This window comes from Gobius niger (genome assembly GCF_951799975.1).
Source record: "Gobius niger genome assembly, chromosome: 1".
NCBI classification, from domain to species: Eukaryota; Metazoa; Chordata; class Actinopteri; order Gobiiformes; family Gobiidae; genus Gobius; species Gobius niger.
This window is the reverse complement of record NC_136852.1, coordinates 7,976,348-7,996,375: the sequence shown is the minus strand read 5'-3', so window position 1 is coordinate 7,996,375 and position 20,028 is coordinate 7,976,348. Positions and strand designations below refer to the sequence as shown.

Below are 20,028 nucleotides of genomic sequence, written 5' to 3'. Positions count from 1 at the left end.
AGATATTAACTGGAGACCTTCAAAGGGACGCTTGATGGTCGCTTTATGGTAGTAGCACTGGAGTCTTTGAGAGAAAATGCTGTGAATCTGTTTCATTCAGGGATATTATTTATATTTTCTATGAAAAACTTGTTTATAAATGGAATTCAAGCATTTGAACTGCTGTTTATCACAAGGACGGTGAACGCTCATCTCCCAAAAGCTTAAGATATGGCCAGCTGAGTTACCATTCTGGGGATTTCTGTCTGCTTGGGTGCTATATAATATACCTCTGTTTAATCGAGCATATTGCTGGCTTGCACTAAAAGACACTGTACTGAGGTATTTCATACACTAGTTTTGCATTAGAAACTCAGGGGTCAGCTAAGTTTACTGTAGTCTCAGTCATGCAGATACTTTTGGAGCTGAAGTAAAGGCAATTCCAGGTCGGAAAATGTCCACGCACATGAACTGGGACAAAATACTTCATGAATCTATGGAAAGACTTTAGACTACAGCACTCCCTTGTAGATTCACACACAAGCTTGACTGTACTGAATTAAATGAGCCAAATAGAAGTTCCCCCGACACATTTCATTTTGTTAGTGTTTTTGTTCGTGATTGGTGTAGATACTGTATGTGATTGAGCGGTGGCGATCAGTCAGTAGCTACTAGCAAAATTAATTTAATGTTATATTTGTTTTTTGTTTTTGTTTTTTTTTACATTATTTGTATTGTCTTGCCATATGTCACATTGGTACCTTTTTGCTAAGTGCAAATAACTAAATGTATAAGCAAAATTCAGTGATTTCTCATATTGGGAAGACTTTATAAGTCCTGTGTTACCTACAGTCAGTGTTAAATTTATTTTCTAGATTTGCCAGTCACATAGTTTTAGTTTTTGGGGAAGTTTCTTAATACAGTCGCTTTTGGCATTTTGCTTCATGTTTTTCATACTTCATACTTTGCAGGAAAACTGTTGAAGCAATGTGGTTGTGGAGTGCAATGATTTTTTTTTTTGATTTTTTTTTGTTGTAATAAAAAAAATACATTTCATCATCATTGTTTGTGTTATTTACATGTCAGATACTGCATAATAGTTACAGTAAATTCGTGTATTTCTCAAAGGCATTTGCCCACAAAACTGGCAAATACGAAAATGTGAAATATTTACTGCATTTTTTATTTGAACTGCCCTAAATCGTTACTTCTCAGCAGCAGCATATTTTATTGTTCATCAATGGATTGCACAGTTGGTGACAATTTCATTTTTATTCATTTATTTGTTGTTTTTAATGTTTGTTTATAAAATATACGTCGCTTCTTTATGACGACAGAGGCGGGCGACAGCGTGACCTAGAGATTTATCAAACATTTCACACTTTCGACACAAAAACACCGTTAACTACCGAGCTAGACATTTAATAAAAATAGCGCTTATATTTTCAGCATGAGCACATCCTAAATGTAAATCAGATGTGAATCAGATGTGCGATATTTATTTTGTATTATAATTCGATATTTATTTTGTATTATAATTCTGACCGAAAATGCCGCCTCTAATGTTTGACAGCAGCGGAAGGGTCGCATGTGAGCTATGGGGTTGACAGGTACACTCCAGCTTTGAAGCGATTAAAATTCCCATTTGTATCAAAGGAAAACGATTGGGGGGGGAAAAGAACTAGGATATTTACGAAGGTTATGTGTCTTCGCTTGTATAGCAATGCCGTCTATACGTGCGTGTTAATTCCAAGAAACTGCAGCTGTTTCAGTTGGGACAGATAGTTCTTCAGAGATGTCTGCGGTCAAAAGGCTGCTGTGTCTCATAAAGCACAGAGGCTTTTTAAGGACTCAGTTTGGGAGAAATGTCACAACCTGGTCCCCCGTAGGAGCAGCTTTCAACACCAAACCTCACCGAAAACAAGACCTCTTCGAGAAGAATGTGGTGAGCAATTATACCATAACATTACTGCTATTTATTTAATTTCGACGTCCATTGTGTGGATTGTGTATGCATTTTTTATATTACATTTTGTGTGCCCTGATATAAGGGAAATACTTTCAATTAAATGATTAAAAGATGTAGAAGTTTTCTGTTTACTTTTTGTTTTTTATCTGATGACGTCAATCAGAGAACTGGGAGATTTGGGTTGCCAGATCCAATGGTTTAATCTGCTCACTTAAAAAATCCCAGGTCATGTCCCCAACCGAGTTCTTATTAGTCCCAATGCTCAGGGCCTGGTCGGTTCTTGGATGGGAGACACAGGAAGCCAAGCGAATGTAGTGAGTGAGTGGTTGGTGGTGGTCAGAGGGGCGGATGGTGCAGACTGGTTGCCTCGCTTCCGTCAGTCTACCCCAGGGCAGCTGTGTCTACAATAGTAGCTTACCATCACCAAGTATGGAGTGAATGAATAATGCCATGTGCCATGAGTGAGCTTTGAGTGTCCAGAAAAGCGCTTTATAAAACCGATGCGTTATTATTAATGCAGACACCATTATTATTTTTATTATGATTGTATTTAAAACCCGGAAGTGTGTCAGTGGGATTACAAACTCTGTGTCCTGGCCAAGAGGCAGCAGCAAAAGAGTTACATGTCCGTCTTTAACCATTCGTGTCTGCACTTTCATGATGTATCCACATACTATAACGAGATTGAGTTGAGCCTTTTATAAACAGTCATGGCATTAACAAACAAAAAAAGTACAATCCTATTAACCTCAATATCAGTGTATTATGATTACTCCATGTTATTTCCTGTTCTTCTGTCCATAGGGCTTGTTTGGGGTGCCAGAGCTCAACTGTCCTGCAGGTTTTCAGGTAGCCACGCGGGAAGCTCTCAAGAACACGGAGCGGCTGCTGAACAAGGCCTGTACATGTCCCCCGGGCGTGGACACAGTGGAGTCTTTTGACCAGCTCTCCGACGGCCTGTGTAAAGTGGCCGATCTCGTGAGTTCAATTACACTGTTGCATTATTTTTACAAACTCACATAGGATATTGAGTCTTTCTCTTTGAGGAAAGTTCTGGCTCCAGACGATGTTAGTGTTATAGGAAAACTTATAAATCAATGTATTTTATTGCCTTCATGATATCTTACTTACAGTATATTATGTCTATATTTTGACACTTAAACATTTTTGCTGGTCTTTTAAAGGCAGATTTTGTGAAAGTCGCTCATCCCGACCCTGCTTTCCGAGAAGCTGCTGAGAGGACGTGTGTTGAGATTGGCACCGTTGTTGAGAAGTAAGAAACTATGAATAATAACTTAGTAGAGCTACGCTAATGTAAAACAATATATTCAAATGCTCTGAATGAATAATTAAATAAATATATGCTGACGATTTGTTTGACTAGCAGTTGATTCAAAAAGCATGTATATCTTTGTCATTTTTCTTTTCTTCCAAGGCTCAACACTAACGTTGAATTATGTCAGAGCCTCAAAAGATTGCTGGACAATCCTGAAGTTGTGTCTAAGCTGGACCCCGACACAAGGTACAGTTTTTCCCCCGTGTCCACAGAATTTTCAAATCACATCATTTATTTTGACCTCTACAAACATGTTCTGAAATGATTATGCATCAATTTAGCAGTACATCATTTAGTGTTTTCTAAAAGGATGACACTCCTAGACACATATTTCTATCTTCCAATCCAGTCATGCTATAATCCCGCCCCCTACATTGTTCTAACCCTAACTTTTACCCTGGCCTTAATCCCTAACACTAGACTTTTGTAAAATATTAACTTCAGCCTCCTGGACATGTTTACAATCTGCTCTGTGAACTGAATCTTCATTTTAAAATGTAAATTGGAAAACTAAAAGCAACACAGCCTATCTAGATATTTGTTTTAATCTCTCTGAACTACTCTTTGTTAAGCCACTCATCCATGCTACTCCCAATGTTCCTCACTGTCAGTCCTCAGTGTTGTACATTTTAGCTGTAACAAGGCTAATATCCGTGTTTTAACAGTTTTGTTTCCATCTTGTCTTTGCAGGCGAGTGGCCGAACTGTTCATGTTTGACTTTGAGATCAGTGGAATCCATCTGGATGACAAACTGGTAGGTTTTAGATACCTAAGAGTAATTTAGAGCACAGTAATCACTTGGTAATAGGATGGCTTGGTACACACCTGTCATTCTATAGATATTATGATATTATAGATATTATGGTGATGCAATTAATGTTAATCCTAACCAAGTGTACTCTCTTCGATTTCATCGTTTTATGTAAGAGATTGACACAAAGACAGGAATCTCAAACTTTTGTGACCAATTATGAAAAACCACATGTGCTTCAAAGGCCCCAGTAAAGCCTAATATATTCTGTATGACTGTCAATAATGTGAGCATTGAACTTCTGTAAACTCTGCAGAGAAAAGAGGCCGTTGCTCTCCACGTGAAGCTCCTGGACCTGAACAATGAGTTCCTGGTTGGGTCGCACATGCCGAACAGAATTGCCAGAACCGCCATCCCCGAACATCTCCACATCCACTTTGCGAGCGAGGGCAGCTTCATCCAGGTCTCAGGACTTCACGCAGACTCCCCCGATGACTTGGTGAGACGCTGTCAGAAGAAACATTTCCACTGTTGGCCTGCAGAGTGCGATGTTGCTCAAATCTGGCTTTTCAATTACACATTGAGGGTAGTTTTGAGCGGACTTGTATATATGGGGTCGGCACTTATAAGCTTATTGCTTCAGCCGACTCCATTTTGAGCTTCCACACTGTATGAATTTTGGAAGATAAGATGAATGTAAAATTGCTCAAATAAATTTGTGCACTTCTGCACACTAAAAACAAAAAAACAAAAATATATATATATAGGGATACTCAGGTAAAAGCCGTTAGTTTGGCATAAGCAGACTTAAAAAAACAAACATGTTTTCTTATCTTAATCCATAAATATTTCTCACTGGAATGCATGTTTGGAGTAATGGCGTAGTGGTGAGCAGCACTGCCACCTTCCACCAAGACCATGTTAACCTGTTACTTGCCGTCCCCCCCATCAGGGCCTTAGGTTTAGGGCAGGGGTGCCCAAACGCGGCCTGGGATCCGTTTTGGGTGGCCCTCAGGCTTCTTGTTGATTTGGCACACATCTTTTTATGTCATGTTTCATAATTCTACACTATAACCTCATTTTATTGTCCGAAACAGCTGTTTTTTAAGGTTCTAAGCCTAAATAAAGGCGTGGGGCAGGAGTTTAAACTGCTAAATGAACTCAGTTGAAATTTTCAACTGAGTGCCCTCCACATCATATACACTTCATTATTCGAGCGGCCCTCAATGATGAAAGTTTAGACACCCCTGGTTTTGGGTTAGGGGTTAGGGTTATGATTAGGATTAGGAACAGTAAATGTGATACTTATGTTTCAGTCACACAGACATATTTTTCTAGAAAATAGACTTGGTCTTAGTTTTCAAATGAGGTATCACACTGACATATAGGCGGTAAACTCTCCTGTCAATACGCTTTGAGATTTGGATGCATAATTGGAGAACATTACTCTAACCCTAAGATGGCAGATAACAGGTTAAGGCTTTTTGGTTTGTGTGAACTGTATGTATTTTCCTTATGCCTGACCCTCTGTTTGCACAAGAAAAATCGTCTTTCTGTTTACCCATTTTCCCACTTTTATGTCAAATATAGATTTTAAAGGCCAGACAGAGACTAATCAGACATTTTTCCTGAAAATCAATGAGTGGGTTTCATGCTCTGTCTATGTTAATAATGCATAAATAAATACCTGTGTGTTGTTACTTTGGGAGATGTGCCAAACGTGCCTCTTTGTGCAGGCTTTAATGTCTGTATTTTGTCTTATCTTTTGTTGTAAGATTCGTGAGATCGCGTACCGGATCTACCTCTATCCAAATGCTGACCTGATGAATTGTCTGGAGGAGCTGCTGAGGTGCAGACATAAACTGGCCAAACTGGTGGGTTACGAGTCGTACGGGCACCGGGCGCTGAAGGGGACCATGGCCAAAACACCGGGTTAGTCTCAACACAGATCTGCAGGTTCATCTTTACTTTATTGTAGTGATGTCAACTTCTGTTTGTGTTTTTCAGAGATGGTGATGAGTTTTCTTCAGCTTTTAACAGACAGATTGTCAGACAAGTGAGTATTCTTAATGCTGCCAACATTTTTTACCCTGTTATGTCATGTTTGCACTTTCCAAAAGCCTATACAGTGTCCCTACTATTGCTTATACCTGTCACTACTGTAATGTACCTCCCACTTTGACCAGGAGGTGGCGACACAGACCTATTCCAGTCACAGAATCATATGGCAACATTGCACATGCTAAACTACAATCAGAGATGGGTATACTCAAGTAGACATAAAAAGTAATGACCCAAACAATTACTCAAGTAAAAGTTTAAAAAAAAAAAGCACTGTGATTAACTGCGTAACTGTTTGAGCGAAAAAGTCTGACTTATTTTCAATGACGCCATAAATTGTGGGAAAAAATCATGTGCAAATCGTGATATTTCCAAAGAAAATAACAAATAAATGGCCGAAAATATAGAATAACAAAATCATTGTAAAGAACAAGGAACACGAGACGATCTACATCCATTTTATTTATCAAAATGAAGCATTCGCTGCTTAAATATTTACCGTACTCACAGTGGAAAAAGTTACAATTATTTTTACTGAAGGAAGAGTACAGATAGTTCATTATAATTTTACACTTTGAAGAAATAAAAAGTACTGTACGAAAACACTATTTAAAGGTACAGTTACTTCAATAGTTACGACTCATCGGAGTTTAAAAATGTTAAAATTATGTATTTTCTTCTTGTCTGTGTCTGGAAAAGGCACTTTATAAACAATAACTTTGTTGGTCTTTATCTCTGAGTGAAGGAGGCGCTCCCTCTGCAGGCAGCGGTGGGAATGACCAAAATATTCAACTTTATTCAAGGTTTAATTTTTACCCAATAATAAATCAATGAGGGTGTAATAAACCCTGTTGGGATGCAGTTCAGAACAAGTCCAGTGATGATTCATGGACTTTTGAGAATGTGTGGGAAACCTCTGGGATCTATTACGCAGCAAAACCAGGAAGCTCCTTAGCAGTAGAAGAAGAAACAACTAAAGCAAACAATGGAGCTCAAATCTGCCTGAATAAAGCAAAATATTACTCCAGGTACTGTATGTTTTTGACAAGGGAACAACATTGTAACCTGGTTGAGAGCTCAAAAGTTGATTTAGCAAAATATTTCCCTTTAAAGACATGTTATTGTCGTGTATAACGTGGAAAAGGCTGAGTTTTATCCAAGAGCCTTTATTCTAAATTGTGTAAAAGCAACATTGGAGTTTGATACTGTCTGTCTTGTTTGTGTGACAGCCTCTTCCCCCATATGTCCTCATATCCCTCCTAGCGTCCTAAGCTATGTAGGAGAGGTGAAAGCGAGCCTCTAAATACCCCCCAGGTGTGAGCGTAAGCCTGTTAACCTGGCAGCCTGTCCAGGGTGTTTCCCCGCCTTCAGCCAAATGCATGCTGGGATCAGCTTTAGCCCCTGTTGACCCCGAGTAGAACAAACGCCTTCAGTGACTCGCTCCTAACTTTATATTTATGTGTTTTCTGTTGTGTTACAGAACTGCAAAAGACTTCAGGATGATGAAGGATATGAAGACAAAACTCAACCCTCGTAACGCTGTAAGTGTAAACCACTAAACCACAAGCAGTTTATTTAATTTAATAAATGTGGAAAGATGGCTCAAGTCTTCATTCTGGGCTGTGTCCGATTGTCCACACGATTCACTATGTTAAAGTCACGCCATTTTGTATTGTCTGAATGTCCAGAGAGAAAAAGTAGAAAACCCAAAGTGAACCACAAAGCATTCTGAAAAGTGATGAGCTTTGAGCAGCGATGATCTCTATATGGATAAATATAGCCCACAACATTAACAATGTCTAGACCAGGGGTGCCCAAACTTTTTGTCTCCAAGGGCCAAAATGAAAAAGTGCCTGTGGGTCGCGGGCCAAACACGGCGATGTCCAACACATGTAATTGCATTTTATAATACTTTATTTTATTTTTCGGTATCCACTTGCATTTGATTTTATCTATGCAAATAACATGCTACATTAAAACAATTGTTAACTATGGCAAAAGCCAAGTTTTATTAGAACAAAATCAATTATTGTAGCGATATATTGCAAAACACCTGTATCTACAGCACCTACAGTGACTTGTCAGTTCAGCATCAACTCTTTTAGAAGTAAAATTTTATCATTTGTTGATCTCAATGGCCTTTGCAGTAATACAATGCTCTGATAAATACCAAGACACTACAACAGTGTTTCCTTAACTTTGTGAAAGGAGGGAAACAGCGCCCCCAATTTGACGCAGGTGGCCAAAAAGTGTACTGCGCCCATATTTACCATTGAGAATGAATGGGAAAGAGTTAATACTAACCAGATGCGGCACAAAAGTAGGTCACCCTCTGGCGGGCCAACATAATTGTTCCGGCGGGCTAAATTTGGCCCGCGGGCCCCACTTTAGGTGCCCCTGGTCTAGACTGTATTTCTGATTAACTTAATTTTATCAGTTCTTTTCTGATAACAGAAAAAAACAGAACAAAACAGAAAGGAACACTGAAAAAATGTCAGTGAGCCCAAACTTTTGAGCGGTAGTGTATATATTTTCGTAGAATTTTACAGTTAAAATTTCATTGCATCACACACTTTGCTCAATCACACACTTTCTGCACTCACACATCCACCCACTCATGCACACTTGAGGAGAGAGGCACCAGTTCCACAACTCGAGGTTCACAAATGAAAAGAAAATGCCCAGATCCAGCCTGCACTGGCTCAGGATCAGCAGTCGATCCAGACCAAGGTGAGCTGGATGATTGTTGCGATCCCTGGACCGCTTCCTGAAGATCCCTCCACCATTTCATTTCATTTCTAATACATGTTTAAGATTTACATATTTCATAATAAGTTAGATTCCAACTAGCATTAAATCAGAAGCTTTTTTTTTTTTTTTTTTACAGCAGAAGTTAATCAACAAGAGTTGCCCGTTGTGTCCCCCGATTTAAAGGGGTTCGATGCAAGTTGGTCATTTTATACTCACTACTGCCACCTCAGGTCTTATGCGTAACTGCACCTTCTACATTAAGCTCGTGCATGGTGGCAATTCGGACCAACTTTTTGAGTGACAGTGCAGGACTTTAGAGGCAGTTGTGGTGAACAGGTCTGAGCTCATTCTACACATTAGGACATGGCTGGAACATGTAGGGGGAGGAAAATACATGATTTTAACATTTTGAAACTCTGTATAGTCCCTTTAATTTGAATATTGACATTTTCCTTCATTCCTCTGTTTGCAAATCTTATGAAATGAAATATGTACTATTTTCATGTGTTTGTGGCATTAAAAATATCATCTTTGAGCATTAACCACGCATTTCCTCCGGTTTGTCATTAACCAAATTTAACAGCTCCTTTAAAAAAGTGTCAAAATAGCGACAAAAAAACAGATGGAAATGAGGATGAAAGCGCCAGAAAATACACGTAGAAAATGTAACAAAAAAAACAACAAGAAAAGTCCAAACAGTGATGGAAAAAATGGGAAAAATGCAACAGAAAGTGACAAAAGAGCCTCAGAAAGCTATGGGGAAAAAAGTGACAATAGCACAAGGAAAAAGATCCGCTTAGATCAGTTTTGTTGGTCTTTTCAAATGAGACGTTACACTGGCATATAGCTTTTAGAAGAAGCTTTTAGATTTGGGTGCATTTCCTTCGGCGATGTCATTGACTCAATACGAGTCATTTGCTGTGACTGTGTTTTTATTAATTTTCCTGTGTAGAAAGGGTTGAAATGCGTTTTTCTGTGTCAGTTGTTGCCTTAGGTCCTCATCCATTTAAGTTTTGTGTGGTAATCTAATTACAGGAGCTGATGCCCTGGGACCATCCGTACCTGAGCGGCGTCATGCGTGCGGAGAGGTTTGGCTTTGTTTTCCTTTCACCCGATCGTTGTTGGATAAAGTCAGGCTGATCCATATCTGATTTCATATTCCACTCCACCGCCCTCTGCTCGTGTGTCCCTCTGCACAATAGGAGAGCAGGGTGTAGCTCTGTGTGGCGTTTAATATGTCTTTACTTATTTAAGGTTTCAGATTTGTAGGCTGTAAAAAACAAAAGAAGTGGTGTATTCATGACGCCCACTCCCGTCTAGTTTCTGACATTTGTTTGGGGTTTTTGCAGATACAACATCGAGCCCAGCCTGTACAGTCCATACCTGTCTTTGGGCGCCTGCATGGAGGGTCTGAACAATCTCTTCTCTCAGCTGTACGGAGTGTCCCTCATGTCGGAGCACCCCAGAGCGGGAGAGGTTTGGAGCGAGGACGTGCGCAAACTGGTGCGTGTTCAGGCCAGCTGTTCATTTCCCGAGCTAATAGAGATTATAAGTGAGAGGTGTGAGGTTTTCACAAAGGCTGCAGTGTTTTTTTCCCTCTAAAATAATTTGATGACAAATTATCCTAGATCCAGTTTGTAGATTGTAAATTAACCTCTTAACCCCCACCTTATATGAGTGCATTTTCTCCAGTTCGGCTTTACTCAAACCTACGAGCTTCTTGACTGGAGCTTACAGTCTATTGGTGGGTTGCAGGTACTAGAATATGATGATGCCACCGGACCAGTGGGGGGGCAGGAGCCTGTTTCTCCTATTAACGGCATTACACTTCCACAAGTCATAGCTAAAAAGAAAATGGATTAGAACAATGATCATTAATATCAGCCACTGGGTCCATGATCTCTCTGTGCAAGACCAAAAATGTCCTCAAAGACAAAATATTTTTTCCTCTGAACAATAGTATAGGCCTTTAGAATACTGTGATGTCACCTGCAACCCTGCAATAGCGTAATGTGACGCCTCATTTAAAAGCTAAGATCTACTAAACTGATTTAAAAGTATATTTTTCCTCCTCGTTGTTACCTTGTTGGTCTCACTTTTTTTGTTTTGCATTTTTGTGACATTTATATCACTTTTTTATTACCCCCTTGTGGCGTTTTTCTCTCTTTGTTTTGTTTTCATCTCATTTTTTTATGCTATTTTGACACTTTTTCAAGAAGCTTTTAGATTAGGGTAATTCCAAACTGGAGAAAATGTGCTTGGTTCAGGTGGGGGTTAAAAGGTTGAAGAGACTAGATGCAAGTTGGTCATTTTTATACTCACTACTGCCACCTCAGGTCTTACGCGTAACTGCAGCTTCTATATTAAGCTTATTCTATATTAATTAACACCTTTTTGAGCGACAGTGCAGGATTTTAGAGGCAGTTGTGGTGAACAGGTCTGGGCTCATTCTACACATTAGGACATGGCTGGAACATGCAGGGGGGCGGAAAATACTCCATCTAGTCCCTTCATCCTTTGATGCCGCTGGGGAAACCGGTAAGGGGCAGTCCCACACTTTACGTAGGCATGGAGAGAACATGCAAACTCCACATAGAAAGGCCCCGTCCAGGTGGAAATCGAACCTGTGACCTTCTTGCTGTGACGCACAAGCGCTAACCTACAAGGTGTTCAACCTAAATAACACACAGGTCACATATTTGCATCATTACTAGAAGACCTAATGAACCTAATTGGATTCATCCTAAATAGTTTAGGATAAACAACAGTTTGCTGTTTAGTTTGCTCATTAAACATCATGAGCCAAACTGCATGAAATATAAATAAGCAAGAATAAAATTGAGTTGTTATATGTAAAAAAGCAGCTCGCCTCCTCAGACCTGACTGATGGGACCTCTCCAGCTCGTCTCCATGGAGATGTTGCTGCTACACTAACATGAAGCTTAAAGGAATAGGCCACCGTTTTTACATACTGAGATATGTTCTTACCTGAGCTTAGACGAGTTCATGTGTACCTGTCTGGTCTTCACGCGTGTCCTCAGTCACGTAAACACAGCACAGACGGCGTTAGCATTTAGCCTCTCCTCCTCTCCTCTATCGCTCCAAACGAGGTGAAGATAGAAGCTACCAAGCTCTTCCACGTTTTCCCGATTTAAATATGGTTACGTGAAGTGTTACACAATCCAAGTATAGTTACACAAAATTAAACAATGTGGATTTTCTAAGCGGATAAAAGGGGGAACTATATTGTAAGGCGTAATAATACCAGGAGTACATCGGCGTCCATTTTGACTTTTACAACAATTGGTGAAACTTGTGACACATGACCTGGAATTTTCTGCAGTGTGGCTTTAAAATGTAGCTAGTATTTTACTCCAGATGCAGTTTTTTTTTACCCCAGGTGAAATGTAGGGCAGTGTGAGTTTCAAAGTGTGAGTATTACGTTTCTGCCTTTGTGTGTGATGTGGCTTAATCCGTGTGTTCTCTTTTAAGGCCGTGGTACATGAGACCGAGGGATTACTGGGATACATCTACTGTGACTTTTTTCACCGCCAGGATAAACCTCATCAGGTGCGCAACTGTTTGGCAACCACAATGCCACACTGTGTTTAGTTTGGAGCGCCAACCTCGCCGCTGACGCCCAACAGCACTGCAAACTTACATGACTAATACTAATTTAGCGTTTAGGCGGTTTTCACGGCTCGCTCTCCAAGTTCAACATCGGGTCACTGTCTCAGAGGCGAATAACAAGGACGCCTCTTTTATCTGCCGCTGTTTTTCTGTTTCCAGTGTAAATAAGACATAAAGTTAACGGCCAATGTTGATCTGCTTTTTGATCATGTTATAGTGTTGTTTTATTATTTGTTTATCGCAAAGCATACTGAGACTTGCGTAGCTGTGAATATTCAGTTTGTTCCTTCTTAAGAGGTCAAAATGCTCTGTTCCACCTGCTGATGTCATGAGGGGGTGGCATCTTCTTTTGACAGGAAGTGCTCCATACACATGGTCATATCAGTGCTCAAATTGCCTTCTCTTAAAATCTAATTTCCCCACATTCCTTGGTTCTTGCATAATACTGTATCTTGGCATTTCACTGGTTGATTCTGATTCCCAATGCTTCGGTTTATAGCACATGTGTCAAGGTGAAGATGATTTAGAGAGGCTAGATGCAAGTTGGCCATTTTAAACTCACTACTGCCACCTCAGGTCATACGTGTAACTGCAGCTTCTATATCAAGCTCGTGCATGACGGCACTTAAGACCTGAACACCTTTTTGAGTGACAGTGCAGGATTTTAGAGGCAGTTGTGGTGAACAGGTCTGAGCTCATTCTACACATTAGGACATTGCAACTGCAAAAAGCAATTTACTAGATTAGTTTATATGTCTCAGTTTGAGCATGATAATCCCAATTTTAGTTATTTTGACTAGTTAAGATTTAGTTGGGCATTTCACCTCGATTATTTCACTTGTTCTGAGAGGTTTCTGATTTGTTTCAATACATTTCGCCTTTATTTCAAGTAAGTTTCTCTGCCAATGGGGCACGAAAAATGGTCTTGTCCCATTGGCAGTTTTACTTTCTTATTTCATGCGAGATTTACCATAGAACCATCTGAAATGTCCTCAAACTGGCAAAATAATCTTGGTCAGAACAGGAAAAAGGTCTAAATGAGTGAAAACCCCTCAAAACAAGACACAGTTCCTCAATTCAAGTCATTTAAGCCAATGCTTGATATTTACTTTTGGTGGTGTGAGGAGCATTAATTAACTAATTGAGTATGGTCTCAAGCCCATTCCTGTGCAGAGTTATGGATTTTTAAAGAAATAACCAGTTTGCCACTAGGGGGCAGCTTAAATTAAAAAAAGGAAAAAATTCCACACGTGTCCAGCAGAGGGCACTGACATAATATGAGATCAGGTTATAAACAGCATATTATAGCCACATGGTAAATGGTCAGTCTGCCCCAGGGCGGCTGTTATAACTTACTGCCATTGAATGTGGAGTGAATGAATAATGACTTTATGTAGCACTAAGAAATGTGTGACACAGGCTGATAAAGCACAATAAGTATAAGCCATTATTTATGACCCTCGACCCAAACGACTCCAACACCCCTGACTAAATACTAGGCTTATTTCCCAACGGCACAGACTTTCCAACCTGAGTACGTCCCATTGCCCATGAAAGTCAAAAGTCGGTATAGTCTCCTCTTTGTTCGGCTTCACCAGCAGCAGCGATATCAACCGGATCACGGCGGGACGGGGCATCTGAGTGCGCCATCAACAGCCCGGTGCTTTGCGGGAGATGAGGCTTCTGTGCCTACATTTCAGACGACACGTAGATACTTGGAAGGGGTTTCCTGTAAACTAAGCTGAGTGCATCAGATAAACACTATCAGAGTTTAGTTTGGTGCAGGTTTGGCTCCGTTTGAAGATACGGAATTGATTTGATAAACACACTAAAAGGAGCACTTTCACTTAGCTTTGACTGGGAGGAAACTGACCTGAGTGCCTGTTTTTCATTTCTACTGGACTTTTTTCTGTGTCAAAACATCCATATGGACCAGATTCTGACGTTATTTGTGTGTGATAAATGTTGATGCCTAAAAAAGTGGAAAATTGTGATTCCCATAACAAGCTTCCTTTTCCCTCGGCTTGGCCACGAACCCCTTGTGGTCAGCTAAGAGCAATTTTTGTTACTTGAGTTAAAGTTGAAGACAGTTGTTTTCACTTTCTGTAAATTTCACCCAATTACAAACTTTTTGCACTAAATATACGTCTTACACTTCAACTACAGAGTACAGACGATGACTCAAGAACCTTAATCTAATTAAATAAGGGCTGAAACAACAAGTCAGAACAAGGCCGTGGGAACCCAGGGTGCAGAGAGTGCTACAGCACCCCCTGGTGGATGGTTTGTGTATCACAAGCCATATTATTAAATAGGAAATAAGCACAGAAAAAGCATTTTTCAGGGCAATCTTGTCCTTCAGCACCCCCTAACCAAAATAAGTTCCCTAGGCTCTGAGTCAGAATCTACAAGGGCAAAAATGACACAAAAATGTAGTATCGTATTTTCTGGGCTATAATTCGCTCCAGAGTATTAAGTTGCACCAGCCTTTGCAACTACCTGGGCATGGAGGCGTAACTGCACCGTTGACAAGCCTCTTCCGGCAGCACGGTGTTCACTCTTGTTTTTGTTTTCTTCATTGCTGTTAGAGTAACCTCTGCTTTTCGCCAGTCCCTCACAAATTTCTCACACACTCCAAACTTTATTTCTACTCTACTCGATATTTTAAAAATTTTCAGTGGTACAGTAGTAGAAGATACTAGCGGGTGTTATTGTGAAAATAACGAACATGTGAAATTACATATTTTGATATACAGTGGGGAAAAAAAGTATTTGGTCAGTTTCACATAGACATTGTATTGGATTTTGCCCAAATACTTTTTTTCCCCACTCTATAAGTCACACCTGAGTATAAGTCGCACCTGAGTATAAGTCGCACACCCAGCCAAACTATGAAAAAAGTGTGACTTATAGTCCTGAAAATACGGTATTTCTAATGGAAAAAGGACTTTGTTTTGAAGTGAGGGTATATAGAGTGTTTTGTACATTTCATAAATATAATGGGTTTGTGTCTCACAATTACCCAATCAGAAAGCAGAATGAGCTCCACTCTTATTGTTGCCAGATCCTATTGTTTAAACTAGTTTGGAAATAAACTTCCTCAATCCCAACTCCTGTCTCCAATAAAGTCCAAATCAATGCTTGTGCATCCAGTTATTAAAGCTCAGTGGTTGAACTCTGGAGGTTCTTAGCTTTCAAATGAAGAATGGCCTGTTCACACAAACTTGTGCTTGTGTTCATGTGCAGCTTTGGGCAAACCAAGTTCAGCCGTAGTGACTTTTTTAAAGCATTAAGCTCCTCCTAACATTCACTTTAAGTTTACTCCATCAACACGTCCTCAAGCGGCTCCACTTTAGCTTTATGTGGGAAAAAGTGGGGAAAAAATACAATTTCTATGTGCGTTTCACAACCAAGCAATTAATCGATGAAAATAATCTTCAGACTAATCGATTACCAAAATAATCGTTAGTTGCCGCCCTAAAGTAAACCAATAAACCAATGTTCTGTGTTCTGATTTTTCTAGTTTTTGGTAGATCCTCACATGATTTTATTCAGATTTCTGTCCTCCCTCCAGGACTGTCACTTCACCATCCGCGGGGGCCGGCGGTGCCAGGACACGGGGGAGTACCAGCTGCCTGTGGTGGTCCTCATGTTGAGCCTGCCCCACCCGTCCCGTTCAGCGCCCGCCCTGCTCACCCCGGGGATGATGGAGAACCTCTTCCACGAGATGGGACACGCCATGCACTCCATGCTGGGACGCACCCGCTACCAGCACGTCACAGGTGACAGAGTGAGCCGTGAGTGAGCCGTGAGTGAGCCGTGAGTGAGCCGTGAGTGAGCCGTGGCTTTAATCCAGGACAATTGAGTCTCTGAACCGAACACAGTTACTCCACTTTGGCTTTACCCAAATCTAAAGGTTTCTTGAAAAAAGCGGCAAAAATTAGGATAAAAACACCACAAAATAATGACTAAAAAAGCGACCAAAAGAAAAGCAACAACAACACAGTAAAAAAGCGACAAAAGCACAACTAAAAAGTGATTAAAAAGCAACAAGAAAGCCACAAAAGAGTGACATAAAAAGCAGCAATAACTCAATAAAAAGGTGACAAAAAAAGCAACAAAAAAGTCACAAAAAATGACCAAAAAGTGACGAAAACCTGACAAAAAGTGACAAACATGACCAAAAAGTGTTGAAAACCTGACAAAAAGTGACAAACTTGACCAAAAAGTGACCAAAACGTGACAAACATGACAAAAAAATAACAAAAAAGCAGCAACAAAGTCACAAAAAAATGACTAAAAAGTGTCAAACGTGACAAAAAAGTCACAAAATCATGATTAAAAAATGACCCAAAAAATGACAAAAAAGCAACAAAAGAAGTCACAAAAACGTGACAAAAAGTCACAAAAACACAACAAAAAAGTCACAAAAACGTGACAACAGAAAAGAGAAGAAAGAGCAACAAAAAATGCCAAAAGTCTATGTGTCATGTTTAAAAAATGTGATAAAAACACGGCGACAACACAAGGTCTTGTAGGTCTTTGTGTTACACTGGCCTATCGGCTGTAAGCTCCAGTCTAGAAGCTTTTAGATTTGGCTAAAGCCGAACTGTAGAACATGAGCTCGGTTAAGGCGGGGGTTCAGAGGTTGCCTTCAAATTGCCTTCACTAGAAAATGCCCGCTGTTATAAAACATGAAATGCTAATCCTGAAGCATGCAAAGGTATTATAGAAAGCCTGAATGAAGCGTCATTTTAAAAATGATTAGTGTGTAATTTCAGGAGTGATATTAATGCAGGAGCTGTTGACGTAAAAGCCCCAAGGAAGGATCTGGATCAGCTTTAACCGTCAAACCTGTCATGGGATCGTGTTAGTCTCAGGTCATGTCGTGCATTTACATCATGAACACAACACTAGATCAATAAACTCCTTAACAACTACTGAGCACCGGAGCAAAAGGGAAATTGTGAAAACGTCGTCAACTGGGCCTTAAAGAGCGGGTATTATACTTATTATCGACTGATGTATTGGTCTCTTCACTCCTTTACAAATAGCTTGAATTTAATTAGGAAAGTTGATCTGTTGATTGTAATAGTCAAATAATTCTCTTCCATTTTAGTCTCGTTTAAGTCGACTAAAGTTGATGAATTTAGTTAACTTTGCATTTGTGATATTTATTATAATCATATTTGTGGAGCTTTTCCCTCAAACCTGTTCCTTTGGATTTAAATGATATGTGGCTCATTTTTATTTAGTTATAGTTTTAGTTTACACTAAGGCTACAGATCCAAGCTCTATCTCCAAGTCCTACAAACCTAGCAAACAAGGCACTTGAAGGGATATTCAGGATTTTTGAAACAGGGCCTCATTTCCTTGTTATCCAGGAGTGTTGTTGATTTCTGAAGATTTTTTTTAGTTCTAGGCTAGTGCTAGGCTAGCACATGTCTATGGTAACTAGTAGCCTGCATTAAAAACCTTCTTCAAAATCATGGGGTCGTCCTCCAAACGTTGCCTGATTGTAGAAAGTAAACAAACTACTGTAGATCCAGTAACCTCAGATCGCTCCGCCGCTGCTTAGCTTACAACCAGGAAGCTGATGCTGCTCAAATATAAGTTATTTTAAATACAAAATGGCTGTATTTCAAAAATGATTCAGTGAACTCAGAAATTTATACCCGTGGTTTGGTGTTGTAAGTGATTTTCCTCAGGTGCTCTGTGCTTGGGTCAGACTGTTTTAAATGCAAGCTACTAGTTACCATAGACATGCACTAGCCTAGCACTAGCCTAGCACTAGCCTAGCACTAGCCTAGCACTAGCCTAACACCACTAAACTCTTCGAATATAAGGACTGCATGAATAATTAAAAAAAAAAAACATATCTCCAGAAATCAATAACACTCAGGATTACCACACTAGGATATGAAGCTCTGAAATATCCCTTTAAAATGTTGAATACAGTTTTTATCATGTATTATTGTGTGAATAGTGACAATACTTAAAACGTTTGCTCTGTAGGAACAAGATGTGCGACAGACTTTGCAGAAGTGCCGTCCATCCTGATGGAGTACTTTGCTACAGACTACAGGGTCATCAGCCAGTTCGCTCGCCACTATGAAACTGGACAGGTAAGTCACCTCTACGTTATATCCCTCTGTTGGCATCATTGCACCTAAAGGGTTTTTAACGCCGCACGTTTGTGTCCTCAGCCGCTGCCGGAGAGTATGGTGGCCCGGCTGTGTGAGTCCAAGAAGGTGTGCGGCGCGGCTGACGCACAACTACAGGTACAAGAGGATAATATATTGTATGGTGGGAAACTATTACATGAATGTCCTGCACATTTAAGAAGTCTACAATGAGTATAAAATAACTTGGGGATAGATACAGAGAGCAATGTGTCATACAAGGGGGAGTGGCTTAGCCTAAGGGGACACAATTTTTCTCTCTTTTTATCTGTTTTCTTTTATAAACATTCAGTATTTATCACATACTAATAAAGTCAAGCCAAAATCAGGTCAATGTGGAGGATTTTTCACTGCAAATTGTTTAGTAGAAGCGATAAATGGCCACTTGCTAACGTTAACATAATGTAGCATGAAGCTAGCGCTAGCTTCCTGGTTAGCATTGTCATTTTTTAAAAGTATTTATGGACTGTTGAACCACTTTGCTCCTCTCCATGTCTCTGTAGCAACTTATTTTCATAATTCGCCTTAACCAAGTGCATTTTCTACAGTTCAGCTTTACCCAAATCTAAAAGCTTACGGCCAGTGTAACCTACAAAACTGATCTTTTTCGTCACGTTGTTGCAGCGTTGTTGCAGCGTTGTTGCAGCGTTGTTGCAGCGTTGTTGCAGCGTTGTCATCACTTTTTTTTTACTTCTTTCATTGCTTTTTTGTTGTAGTTTCGGCAAATTTTTATCATGTTTTTGTTGCTCTTTATGACTTATTTCTATCTATCTATCTATCTATCTATCTATCTATCCATCTATCTATATATCTATATCTCTCTCTCTCAGTCGCTCTCTCTCAATCTCTCTTTTTCTCTATCTCTCTCCCTCCATCTCTCTCTCTCTCTCTCAGTCGCTCTCTCTCAATCTCTCTCTTTCTCTCTATCTCTCTCTCTTTCTCTCTATCTCTCTCTCTATCTCTCTCCCTCTATCTCTCTATCTCTATCTCTCCCTCTATCTCCCTCTATCTCTCCCTCTATCTCCCTCTATCTCTCTCCCTCTATCTCTCCCTCTATCTCCCTCTATCTCTCTCCCTCTATCTCTCTCTCTCTGTCTCTCTCTCTCTATCTCTCTATCTCTCTCCCTCTATCTATCTCTCTCTCTCTATCTCTCTCCCTCTATCTCTCTCTATCTCTCTCTCCCTCTATCTCTCTCTATCTCTCTCCCTCTATCTCTCTCTCTCTATCTCTCTCCCTCTATCTCTATCTCTTTCTATCTCTCTCTATCTCTCTCAATCTCTATCTCCCTCTATCTCTCTATCTCTCTCCCTCTATCTATCTCTCTCTCTCTATCTCTCTCCCTCTATCTCTCTCTCCCTCTATCTCTCT

General features: G+C 40.0%; 1 protein-coding gene across 1 annotated transcript in view; it reads left to right on the top strand.

Moving 5' to 3' along the window:
• The first annotated feature begins 1,513 nt into the window (after nt 1-1,513).
• LOC306976238 (mitochondrial intermediate peptidase-like) overlaps nt 1,514-20,028 on the top strand; it is a 45,925-nt gene continuing 27,410 nt past the window's right edge. The window contains exons 1-15 of the mRNA XM_079574136.1: nt 1,514-1,924; nt 2,753-2,926; nt 3,133-3,221; nt 3,384-3,470; nt 3,975-4,038; nt 4,352-4,534; nt 5,811-5,967; nt 6,043-6,091; nt 7,577-7,637; nt 9,883-9,935; nt 10,197-10,350; nt 12,340-12,417; nt 16,052-16,259; nt 18,493-18,602; nt 18,684-18,758. Coding sequence (XP_079430262.1) covers nt 1,775-1,924; nt 2,753-2,926; nt 3,133-3,221; nt 3,384-3,470; nt 3,975-4,038; nt 4,352-4,534; nt 5,811-5,967; nt 6,043-6,091; nt 7,577-7,637; nt 9,883-9,935; nt 10,197-10,350; nt 12,340-12,417; nt 16,052-16,259; nt 18,493-18,602; nt 18,684-18,758 — 1,692 coding nt within the window. The 5' untranslated portion in view covers nt 1,514-1,774. The remainder of the gene's footprint in view (nt 1,925-2,752; nt 2,927-3,132; nt 3,222-3,383; nt 3,471-3,974; nt 4,039-4,351; nt 4,535-5,810; nt 5,968-6,042; nt 6,092-7,576; nt 7,638-9,882; nt 9,936-10,196; nt 10,351-12,339; nt 12,418-16,051; nt 16,260-18,492; nt 18,603-18,683; nt 18,759-20,028) is intronic.